This window comes from Mangifera indica, chromosome 3, assembly GCF_011075055.1.
Source record: "Mangifera indica cultivar Alphonso chromosome 3, CATAS_Mindica_2.1, whole genome shotgun sequence".
NCBI classification, from domain to species: Eukaryota; Viridiplantae; Streptophyta; class Magnoliopsida; order Sapindales; family Anacardiaceae; genus Mangifera; species Mangifera indica.
The window spans coordinates 12,011,814-12,024,150 of NC_058139.1; the positions used below are offsets into that span (position 1 = coordinate 12,011,814).

Below are 12,337 nucleotides of genomic sequence, written 5' to 3' on the forward strand. Positions count from 1 at the left end.
CTAAAATTTGAAGTTTTTAAGAAATGTAATTAATAAAAAATTAAGGTGATTTCTATAACTGATACTAGAAATAAAACTCAAAATATTTAATTGTTAAACAAGAAATATTATTAATATGGAATTATTTTATTTACTAGGTGTTAAAAGACTAGAGGCTTAATTAATATTTTTAGTTTTTGGATATTTAGAAATTTAAGTAATAAAAATTCCTAATCTTTTAGACAAGTAACCTATAAATATTGACAAATAATAATTTAATTTTTAATATATACTTTAAATACTTTTTGACATTTAAAAGGAAACACATGATCCATAAGATTATGAAATCAATTTGAAAAATTAATTATTATATTAGATAATGATTTTATAAAATCAATTAAGAATTTAATTAATTTTTAGGTAATAATTTTATGAAATCAATTCGAATATTTAATTAATTTTTAGGTAATAAATTCATAAAATTAATTTGAAATTTTAATTATTTTTTAATAATAATTTTATAAAATCCATTTGTTTAATTATTTTTTAGGTAATAATTTCTTGAAATAAAATTAAACTAAAAACTTAATTATTTTAAAGATAATAATTTCATCAAATCAATTCAATAAATCAATTATTTGGAAAATTCTATCAATAAAATATCTTTTACCCCACTACAACGTGGAAGTATCAGAGGCCCCTTATTTAGGTTGATGAAGAAAAATTATGTAAGGTTAGCAGGTGTTAATCAATCTCTTATAGAGGTGTATATTGTCGGTTTGAGGTAGTTTGAAAATTTTTTCAAATTAAAATAAAAAATAGCTTAAATTTTTTTAAAATCAAACTAAATTAAATTAAAAAAATAAGATTTAGTACAGTTTGAATTATGATTTGAATTTATTAAAATTATTTATTTTTAAATATATATTATTCAGTAAAATTAATTAAATTATAATTTTATAGAACAAAATATAAACATGTAATATATATATATATAACTATATTTGACAGTTTTTTAAATAAGAAATTAGATGTACAACAATTTTCATATTTATTTTATTATTTTCTTTAAATATGAATATATATATATATATATATATATATATATATATATTATTAAAAAAATATGGTTTATAGTTCGGTTTAATTTAAAAATTGTAATTTAAACTAAAAACTATTTTTCTAAAATTTATCTACTCAAACCAAACCAAATTAAACCATAATTTTTAAATTATTCGATTTAATTTTAAAGTTTGAATCGAATTATGCACCTCTAATCTGTTAACTTTTATCCGGGTAAAATTTAGTAGCCAGAGGCCTATCCATTTGGCAAGACTGCTCTTTGGGATTCTAGTCTTTTGAAACTCCAGAACCAGTAGTGGCTGTTGCGTTACATCTATTTTACATATGGTATTTGACTAAACTTATTCTAAGCCTAATGGTAATCCTTCCATGCAATTGTAGAAGCTTGTAAGCAGAATAGAGTTTTTTATATGTAACCTTTCAGTATTGCAACTTGCCAAGTAAACAAAATAGTGCTGCAATACTGAACTTTGACTGAGGCATGTCCCCTAGAACAGTTTGGTTTGTAAAATATTTTTTTTAGGAACCCCGTAACTCAGTGACCATTTTTGCAATTGTTGTATGAAAGGGAATCTACTTGGTAGATACTTGTATTGGCCAGGGTGATACCTGTATTGGGATTTTTCTTGTTCTCATGTGCTGTTCTCTATGTTGTTTCAGAGCGTATTGGGATACTCAAGTTACAGAGACAGGTTACCGCAGCCATAAAGGCCGGCACAGGGCCAAGGGATCCTATTAATGAACTTTAAGGGTTGATAGATTCTTCTGAAAAACAATTACTAATCTACATCCCCCTGCCCTTATTTTATCACAGTTCATACAACTGAGTCAAAAAGTAAGTCGTCTTCTTATGAAATACATCAGTTTTTTCTTAATGGCGAAAAGTTATAATATTTATATTTTCAATAAAAAATCATGAACCACAGAAAGCAAACTCATTACAGAAGACATGATTCGTAGATTATGTGTAGTGATTAATGGCTATGCCAAGAGCCAGAAGTTTTTATGGGTTTTGGTGTTTAGAAGATAGCCTCCATTTTGGCCTTTTCTCTGAACTCCAACACAAATGCATTTACTGTTCTCTATTAAACACTCTGCTGTGTCCATTCCCCTTGCCCCTCCTCCTGCCCGCTTACATCTGTAAGGGAAGTTGCAAAAATGACAACGCTTCATTTCTATGCTCTCTGCAAAACTTTAGGGGAGTTGTTTGTCAGTATCATTCGGAAAAATATCATAAACATTTTTCTGAACATTACAGATGAGTTAATTCTAATCAATTTTACCAAGGAAAAATGAAATAAACCCAATTCAGAATTCTTTAAAACTCACTTTAAGATGGCACTGGAGAGACTTCGTCTCTGACCTATAACAAGAATATCGATTCCAAGCATATCTGAGAGCGAAAGAATAACAGCAGCCTTATTCTTTGCATCCATTTGCACCCTCAAAACACGAACCTGCAAATTGGGTTGAGCAACCTCAGATACATGCTTCATTTGATCAAGAAAATCCACCTTTCCGGCTGCTGCTGAACCTCCTCCGTAAGAGGAGGAGAACAAGGCAGAAGGCGTTTGATTGCTAGAAGAAGAGGTTGGTTTTCTGAGAAGAGTTGCAAAACGTTTTTTCCAGGAAAAATTATGCTCAACATGGAGCAAAATTAGCTCATCCTGCTCAGCCAAAACATGGGAAAGTGCATATTGAAGTGCACCGGCTGACTCTCTGGTAGGGTCTGCAACCACCATTACCTTTCGCAGATTTGGGTTCCCACCAGCTTCCATGTCTTGTGGAAGCTGGAGACTGACGGCCACTGCCACCACAGCCACCAATCCTGCAAACAGGGTTTAAGTTGGGGTGAAGAGATGGCTCACAATATCATACGTTCATTTGGTTTTCGGTTGTGATTGACAGACAAAGTTACGTAGATTCGGGGTTAAATTTGGGGGTGAAGAATCACATTTACATGCTAATTCTGGGAGTATGTGCTTGCAATTGCAGATTACAGAATATCAATAGACTTGGTCAATCCCATACTAATTTTAATTTCCTTTTTCGCAACAAAATTATGCAAATATATATATATATATATATATATATATATATATATATAACTAATTAGTATGAATTTTGGGATGAAGAAAATATGAATTCGTTTTTCAGTTGTTTTGTTTCATAATTGGAAACTGTTTTATATAGCTCCCTTGGTTGCCATTTTGGAGTTTTCACAGATCTTTAAATAATATACGTGTCCACCATATTTCTTCCCTCACCATACTTTATTCGGTGATATGAAAAGGTATGGTTAATAAAGTATGATATTAACTTATTACAATATACTCACCTTGTTTTTTCTACAGTTAAAAAATATACATCAACATCAAGTTATATGAACATTAGGAGTTAGAAAAATTGATAAAATATTAGAATTTTCAGAAAAAAAAAAAAAAGTCTAAATTCAAGTTTCTACTACGTTTGTAAAAAAAAAAAAAAAACAAAAAAGAAGGTAACAAAGAACAATTTATTCTTCTACCTACTCATCCATAAAACTAGATGTTATGTAGTGTATACACTATACCACCAAAAACTCAACCCCAGAAAGAAGGGTTTGTCCCAAATATTCAAAACAACCTTCTGCATTAAAAATACCAGTGAAAATTTGGCATGCCAGTCAAACAAATATAAGAACAAGATAAAATATCATATTTTTTTTAATTTTAAATTATTGTTGAATAATATTACAGCAGAAAAAGACATATTTATATGTCACTAACAGGTCAGCACAAAGGCAATTTATTTTTTTAAATACAATGCATGATACAATTTAATTAAGCTTACAAGATACTGTCAAGTATTATAAATATAAAGAATCAGAGTGGGGAGCTTGAACTAAAAAGTCTGGCTCAAAAATCCTTTTTTTTTTTTAAATATACACCGTAATACAGAACTCTTGAGATTGACCGCTGCCTGCTGAATCATGTCATATAGGCAGCGCTGGCTTCCACTTTTTGTGGGCAATTATCAATCTAGCATGTTGTAGACTCAATGAAAGATCAGACTTTGCAGTGGACATTACTGTAAGCTGTCATGTAATCAAACGAAACCCAACAAACTTTCAGCTTTTGGCGTTTAATTTCTCTAGCAGGATCTTGTTCAGTAGCCCAGGGCTTGCCTTGCCTTTTGATATTTTCATTACCTGCTTGTCAACGTAGTAAAAAGAACAAGTGCATATAAAAAATAGTTAGCTAATGAGTCTATGTTAAAATTTGTGGATGAAGAAGTAGCTGTGTGTTTATGTTGCACTCAATAATTATAAAGAAAATGGTCCATCAAAATTCGCAATGCTTATTATACCTGGCCAGCAAAAAATCCTTGTAGTTTTGTTTTGCCCCCTCGATATTGCTCCAGCTGCTTTGGATTCTCTGAGAGCACTTTATCCACCATTTTTTCAATTTCAGAAGGGTCTACTATCTGCACATTAGGAAATGTGAGTACTGTCCACCCAATTGCCTATCAGTCTAGCACTCTTTAACATGCTTATAACTTGATTGTCAGATAAAGGTCATTTTATATTCACTGCATAAATACACTCCCTTATATCACATCACTAAACAAAACAACTTGAATCACCGACTGAAGGTGTCAAATCCAGGGAACAAAATAAGTGAACGGCTTCAAATCATCCAGCCTTGTCAGTTGCTTAAATGACCCAAGCCCAATATTGAGCACACGGGACTTAACATGTTGAGCTCAGGTCAACAAATAGAATGAAAATTAAGGACATATATATAACCATTTCTGTGTAAACAAGCCCCAGTAACACAGTTTGAAACTTGCCTGAACCAGATCCTTCTCTTCAATAATTCCCTTGACAGTTCCACCTTTGGCCATTAGCTCAAAGAGAATCTGCAAATGTTGCAAGAGAAAATGATTATATATATATATATATATATATATATATATATATATATATATATATATATATATATATATATCAATGATAAAAATAAAATAAAAAATTAAGAACTAAAAAGTGAAGGTTTTTTAAGACAATCATTCCATGATACACAGAACCACTCACCCTAAAGAAACGCAACTCTTGACCAACCAAACTTCCCCTCCCAGAGACAATATTTGACCTAAGGCTATAACTTGTTGATTTACCACAAATCTAATTTTCTTTGTCAGTAGACAGGACAGATATTTTAACCTCAGCCTTTGCATACCTTTAAAAAAAATTTTGTCTGCTAAGTACTCTGAGAAAATCCAATTACATGCCTTATTAAAAACCAGTTGTCAATGCAACATGCTATTTTGCATGTAAGGCTTCCATAATCTAACAATGAGGGGGAAATAGAATACAGTAAAATCCTCGTTTTGAAGACACAGTTGAAAATGGGAAAAAGGCTAATTATATTTACTCTTTCAAAGATTATATAGTTAACACAGTTCAATCACAAAATCAAGGTTAAGATTCCAGTGTGCAAACAAATGGACCAAACATAGACCCCAGATTAAAGTGATCAGACAAAAATTAGATTATGAGAAAAATGGAATGAAAAGTAGATTTAACAATGAATGCAAACTTTTACCTCTTTTCCAATCTTCCCACTAATAGTCGCACTCTTTATTGAGGCAATAAGCTCAGCTAGCTCTTCTGAAGTGAGTTTGATCTCATTTATAGACAATTTTTCATTTTTCATATAGGCGGCAATATCACCCATGATCCAATTTGCCACCAATTTTACATCAGCACCCTTTGTAATAGTTGCATCAAAAAATTGGGCCACCTGAGACATGCATTCAAGAAATGGTTCAAAACAGCTTAGATGAATCCAACATGATGTGTCGTAAGGAATAATGTAACACCATAAGAGGATGTAAATGAAAAAGAATTTGAGGATCAAACCATTCTTTCTTTTCCTCGAGGCAGATTTGTAGGATGATACCCTCATTCTTAAATAATTTGGGGACTGACGTTAATTTGAGAGGTATTTAAAAGGCAAATGCTGATGCCTTGAAGTTTGCCACATTTAAATGATCAATTATAGGAGAAGAAAGAGTAGGATAATAATTGTACATTTAAAACAGGGAAAACAGATGCCTATTGCTGTAATACCATCCACATTATCCAATATAAATACACAAGAATAGAAACTAAAACTTACATTCATGTCATTTGCAAGGAAAAGGACATCCTGCATGCTTAGGCCCATCTTCTCGTACCTCCGGCGCTTCATTTCTGGAAGTTCTGGCAAAGAGCTGCTAATGCTATTAATATATTCTGCAGAGAGAATAACTTCCGGAAGGTCAGGCTCCGGGAAGTATCTATAATCAGAAAGTCCTTCCTTTTTCCTCATTGTAATTGTTTTCTGAACAGTGTAAGAGGTTTCCAGAGCATGTTAGTCTTGGAGCAGCAAATTAAATGGTATATTTCAGATTTTGCACCAAAATAGAATCTAGGTATGGCTACAACCTGAGAACCTTCTTCCCAAAGACGAGTTTCCTGAACAACTTGATCACCTTGGCCTTGACTATAGAGAAGTGCCTGTCGTGCTATCTCAAAATCAATGGCCCTATTAATTGAGGAAAATGAGTTCAAATTCTTTATCTCAACCTGCCAATACAAATTACAGTTAACTGTATCAGCTATCATAAACAAAAAAGAAAAAAAAAGACATAACTTGTTTGTAGGGAAATAGTTATAAACAATCATATTAGTTAAATAATAATTATAAGTCAAGTTGATGAAGTGGCTTATGTTTGAATCCACAATCATATTAGTTAAATAATTATAAATTATGAATGATAGTAAGGTTGTATTTGTGGTAGTGGTTGTTTTTGGTCCATTTGCAGTAGTATGAAGAGGCATCGTATATCTTGAATAAAATTGTTGACCATTAACTATCAGCTGAAGTTTTTAGTTGAAGAGGCAGCTTAACATCTGTCATTAACAGAATTTAAATTAAAAGCCGAAGCAATATCAAAAGTTTGTGCTCTCATCTATTCCTCTAACAGCTATGGATGGACATGACAACCTAAAAGTATTTTCACAGTTTATGCATGCAATTTTTGAGGCTTCATTGAGTTTGAAATATGATCGATAGATCATCTCAGGATATCCTTGAATGTATCATATGAGCAGGCAGATGACTTTGTTTCACATGATTAAACAGAGAACATTTAGAGATGGCTACTGTTGCATTGAAGTTTGAATTACTTTTTGTATTTTTCCCTATAGGATTGCCAAAAAAGGTTTATAGCTATTTGACAAAGGTTTGAACAATATTTGACTGAATGATTACGAGTACAACTTTAATTTTTTTTTAATCGTTATATGAACTAGATGTTTCAATACAATGAAAACAACCCAAGTATTAAAAAATCTAGTTTTAAAGTTTTCGGCAAGACTATCTCAGCTCTTTCTATCTCATATCAAATCTAGCCACCAAGAGATTTTGAACTCAAAATACCCACAACAACTCATTGTATCATAATGTTTCTTTTTGTAATAAACTGAATAAAGTAAAAAGGAACTTACTAACCTTTGTCCCGAATTCTAATTGCCCAATTGGTCTAATTGAGACATTCACATCGCATCGTAGTGAACCTTCTTGCATATTCCCATTGCTCACTCCCAAATACCGAACCAACCTCTGTAATTCTGCTGCATATTCAGCAGCATCTACTCCAGTTCGCATATCAGGTTCAGAAACAATCTCAAGCAAGGGCACCCCTGCTCTATTCAAATCAACCTGCAAAGCATAACCAACAGGGTCATCAAGGCTATGGCATACAACAGATGTCTATTGCTCCTCAATTTCAGAATAAAACAATGTAATATAACTACACACAACTTTTTAGTAAACACCAACCAACAAAAGCCTCCAAACATGACAACGAAGATTTATTGTTGAATCAATGCACTCATAATTTCACATACAATATCAATTTCTTAGTACTCAAGCTTTAGAAAACAAAAAAAATAGAATGCAATCAGCAGAAGAACTGAACCTTGTCAACAGAAGAAACAAATGATAAGGTGAATAGTGTAATGCACATAAAAAGAAACTGGATACTCCTAAAGTAAAGTATTAAGGAGAAGTAATTTCCTGAGAGTAATCCCCATCTTTCGAATGAAGTAGCTTGCCTGCATCCTCTTCCATATGAACTCTAGTAATGCCAAACCTCCTATGGCCTCCACCAAACTCAATAGGAAGATCCACATCCAAGTAACCACCAGTTGCAATTGGGATATCAAACTGAGATATTTGGTAACCCTTTGGAAGATCTGGATAAAAGTACTGTTTCCTATCAAACTTTGAGTTCAAAGCCAGCTTGCAATTCAAAGCAAGGCCTAGTTTTACCGCGGACTCAATCACTTTGGAGTTGAGAACTGGCAAGGCGCCGGGCAAACCCATGCAAATGGGACAAATACTAGTATTCGGTTGAGAGCCATAGTTGTAAGGGCAGCCACAAAAGGCCTTGGTGAGTGTCGAGAGCTGCACATGAGTTTCAATACCAATAATTGCCTCATAGTCTTTCGCAATTTTATCAAGCGCTTTGGCTCTGTTCTGTTGGTTTTGCGGTGTAACTCTGGTTTGCTGGGGTGGTTGCTGCTTCTCTTGTGTGGCTGTCTGGCCATGTGGGCTCTTCATTGTACAATAAAAGACACCATTGCTTCTTCTAAGTAATGTGGCTGGATAAAGCATAAAGGGATGAGTTTGAATGGCTCTTAACAATATGAAAGCCATAATTCTTTTGCTTATGAACTCCAAATTGGAAAATCAAACAGCACAAGCTAGGCCTCTGCATAACATCAAACAGGTTATCAGCAAGTTACAAAACATCAGTTAAACAAGACATCAAAATGAAAATGATAAATAAAAAAGAAATTAAAAGTAAATATTAGAAAAATAAGTGTATTTACAGTATGGAGGTAAAAGAAGTGAAGAGAAGACTGAAAATGTCTAACATCTCACGATTCTCATCTGGTTGAGTTGAGCGGCAAATAGACCGGGAGAAAAGAGAGGCTTTACAATTACAACCTTCCAATACTCATCTATTTGAACAAAATTAAAAAATAAATCTAATAAATTAATACTAAGGGGGTACGGCCTCCAAACTGGGTGGGCGTGCCGGAGTGGTTATCGGGCATGACTAGAAATCATGTGGGCTCTGCCCGCGCAGGTTCGAATCCTGCCGCTCACGTTCTTAGGGCTTGGCCCATACTTTCGTAAATTAAAAATTATAAGTATTTTTCGATTTTATTTTATTAATACTTTAACTTAAAATTTAAATATTAAAAAAATAATAATATGTATGCCTAGTCCTGGCCACGGTTTATTCGAAACCGACGGTTCACGGTTTGAAAAATTAAGGACCCTGAACCGAAACCATAATAGGACAGTTTGTTCACGGTTTGGAACCGATGGTTTCGGTTCGAAACAGATATTGAACCGTCATTTCTAATACATAATCTTGATTTAATTTTTAAATTATTATTTATAATAATTGAAAATTAAAAGAAATGTTTGAATTTAATTTTTCAATTAAGCTTCCTATGTATCTTCTTGAGGTTTAGAAGAATTAACGTCTACGTAGTTCTTTTACCTTTGCATAATAAAAAATAAATTATATGATTAATTATGAAAGATAATAAATAAAATTAATAAAATTAATTATAGGAATAAATTCTATAATTAATTATGAATTGTATAATAAAAATTGAAATTGAAATTAATAAAAAATAAAGAAAGAATTTAATTAAATTTGAGAGAATTTGATTGAAAGATTGAGAGAGTATTAAAAATTGAAAGAATAAGAATGAGAGTAAATGAGAGAGTTTAAAGGATTTAGTGTAGAAGAGTTGAGAGATTAAATGAATATATATAGAAAAAAATTTTATAAAAAATTTGAAAAAAAGAGGGTGTGAAACGAAATTTACAAAAAATTTAAATCTTTTGTAGAGGACCAACCCCCTGCAAAAGATTTTGAAATATCCAGGGACCGATCCCCTGAATATGCAGAAAACCATTGGTTTCTTTTTTTTAATTTAAAAAAATAAAAAATTCAAAAAAAATAAAATAAAATTACCTGTTCAGAAACCTTAAACCGCCGGTTCATAAACCGGGTGTGAACCGGCGGTTTACGGTTTCAAATTATATAAACCGGAACTGAACCGTCAAAATCTGGTTTCGGTTCCAATTTTGATTTCGGTTTTATACGGGCCGGTTTTAGTCCGGTTCACGGGCTAAATTGGCTCGTGACCAGGTCTATGTATGCGTATTATTTACATTGAGACAAGTGATTTACAATTAAATAAAATAGTAATTGAAATTGATACAAATTAAGTCTGATTTCAAATTTATGTTTTTAAAAAAATTAAATAGTTCAGGATCTTCGTACCAATATTATAGTCGTTAATTTTCAGATATTTAATCACATAAAAATATAAGAAACATCTTTATGTTATTAACAATGCGGCCACTAATTGAAAATGCTTGCTCAGACACACTCAGAGAAATTGTATAGGATAGAAGGCAATGTCTTTTGACCTATAATGGGAATTGACTTGCATATTGCTTCCACCATTGAATCATGTATCTCTTGCTTTCTCATTTTCCATTATCTATGATAAGTCTATTTGAAAATATCATTGTAGCTCAATTGGTTCATATATGTATATGCTAGAGTTTCATAAATGTTTAGATGCTAAATCTCACTTGATGCACATCTTCATCAATTTTCTTACAAATCTTTTTTGTCACACTTCAATTTGCTTTGTGAAGACAACTTTTTTCATTAAAAATGTGTTTACCATATCGTTAATTTAATTGTTAAAGTATGTTTAAAGTATAAAACTAGGTTATTGAACCAGTTAACTAGATTTACAAAGTGAATCGAATTTTTGGTTTAATGAAAATTACGAACGGAAATTTAACTAATTTTATATGGTGATCAAACCAAATATACAATTACCCTATTTTAATCCAAGTTTTTAAATTACTATTAAAATCATACCTCTTATATTCAATATTCATTTTAGTCATTCTCTCGTATTGCATCTTCGGTTAAAAGTGGAGAAAATGTAAATTTAGTTGATAAATTAAAAAGATGGGATTCCTATATAAGGAAATTGAAACTCTTCTATACAAGAAAGCAGATTACAAATTCAACCCCTTGGGTGACCTTTCCTGTAACTTCCTGACAAACTTTCTAGCAATATTTTCGCCCTTTGTTATTCTCAAATTCCCAGTATTCTCCGATGGCACTGGGTTTCCAAAGCCTGATGATATTTTCAACTGGCAGCATAAAAGTTCAAGATCAAATGGAAGCCCCACATCACTTACACGAGCTTGAGGTGTGTTGCTGTAAGCCTTTTTTTTAAGTCTGATGTGTGCATTTAGGAAAAGCAATTACTTTTCCTCTTTGACTATAAACAGTATATACAAATTACATAATGAAATGCAAGCACCATCTTACTTAGAAACATGATCACCATATAGTAAAAAAGAAACACCGGTTTATTTAATATCTTCTACTATCACTTTGTTCTTCGGCCATAATTAGAGGCATTAGTGGATTAGGTAAGACTGGGCCAAGCTAATCCACCAAAATATATAAGCCTATAAATATATAAGGTTGTGTCATATCGAAGCTTTAACGAGTTAACTCACGAGCCTTTATTGAGTTAATCCATTAATTTTAATAAAAATAATTTTTTATTTAATTTTTTTAAAGTATGTTTTCAAATAAAAGAAAATATGTTAGAAAATTAAATTACTATTAGAAAGAAGACAAACTTATTTATAATAAGTGAGTTGATTTCTCATGAATAATTTCACAAATGTGGAATTTAAAATTTGAGTTTAAATGAAAATTTTACTTAGTTTTTATTTATAATGGATCAAGGAAGTGAGTGATTGTAATATTTTAGATGTGGGACACTTTTGCATTTTGCACTCTTGCAAAAATATTTCACATATAAAAAAATATAATCATTAATTTCCTTTATCCACGGTAAATAAAGGTTTAATATCTTATTCCAACCAAACTTAAATTTTGGTTGTCTTTTATATGTGAAATTTAGTCAAAGAACTCAACCCATTTTTTTAAGTTTAAAATTTTCATTTCTTATAAAAATTTATATTTTTTTATATTTTAATTATTATTATATTTTTTAATATATTAGATACAATACTGTGATAGACTATGTAAACTCGTTACAGTAGTAGACTATGTCTGTCTAACCCCTTTGCCACCTCTGGCTATAATTAAT

General features: G+C 31.6%; 2 protein-coding genes and 1 non-coding gene across 3 annotated transcripts; 1 reads left to right on the forward strand and 2 right to left on the reverse strand.

Moving 5' to 3' along the window:
* Window positions 1-1,947: 1,947 nt before the first annotated feature.
* Window positions 1,948-3,050, reverse strand: LOC123212600. The gene is made up of 2 exons (XM_044631779.1): window positions 2,392-3,050; window positions 1,948-2,254 (listed from the first exon to the last, which is right to left on the reverse strand). The coding sequence occupies exons 1-2, from the start codon at window positions 2,838-2,840 to the stop codon at window positions 2,044-2,046; spliced, it is 660 nt and encodes a 219-aa protein (XP_044487714.1). The 5' UTR covers window positions 2,841-3,050; the 3' UTR covers window positions 1,948-2,043.
* A 686-nt stretch (window positions 3,051-3,736) lies between these two features.
* LOC123210034 (glutamyl-tRNA(Gln) amidotransferase subunit B, chloroplastic/mitochondrial) lies at window positions 3,737-9,135 on the reverse strand. Its single transcript, XM_044628192.1, has 9 exons — window positions 8,987-9,135; window positions 8,169-8,865; window positions 7,602-7,811; window positions 6,533-6,673; window positions 6,225-6,428; window positions 5,649-5,846; window positions 4,894-4,962; window positions 4,411-4,527; window positions 3,737-4,252 (listed from the first exon to the last, which is right to left on the reverse strand). Exons 2-9 carry the CDS (start codon window positions 8,808-8,810, stop codon window positions 4,172-4,174), a joined length of 1,662 nt encoding a protein of 553 aa, XP_044484127.1. The 5' UTR covers window positions 8,811-8,865; window positions 8,987-9,135; the 3' UTR covers window positions 3,737-4,171.
* Window positions 9,136-9,185: 50 nt separating this feature from the next.
* Window positions 9,186-9,267, forward strand: TRNAS-AGA. The gene has a single exon. It is a non-coding gene; the product is annotated as a tRNA-Ser (tRNA).
* Window positions 9,268-12,337: the final 3,070 nt, after the last annotated feature.

Bases quoted from the DNA above. Each gene is read 5' to 3' on its own strand.
- LOC123212600 (XM_044631779.1), bottom strand. From the start codon at position 2,840: ATGGAAGCTGGTGGGAACCCAAATCTGCGAAAGGTAATGGTGGTTGCA. The intron at 2,255-2,391 runs GTGAGTTTTAAA...ACTCCCCTAAAG, and splicing joins CTCTCCAGTGCCATCTTAAA to TTTTGCAGAGAGCATAGAAA.
- LOC123210034 (XM_044628192.1), bottom strand. From the start codon at position 8,810: ATGGCTTTCATATTGTTAAGAGCCATTCAAACTCATCCCTTTATGCTT. The intron at 5,847-6,224 runs GTAAGTTTTAGT...TGCATGTCTCAG, and splicing joins TCCTTGCAAATGACATGAAT to GTGGCCCAATTTTTTGATGC. The intron at 4,253-4,410 runs GTATAATAAGCA...GTTGACAAGCAG, and splicing joins AAGGATTTTTTGCTGGCCAG to GTAATGAAAATATCAAAAGG.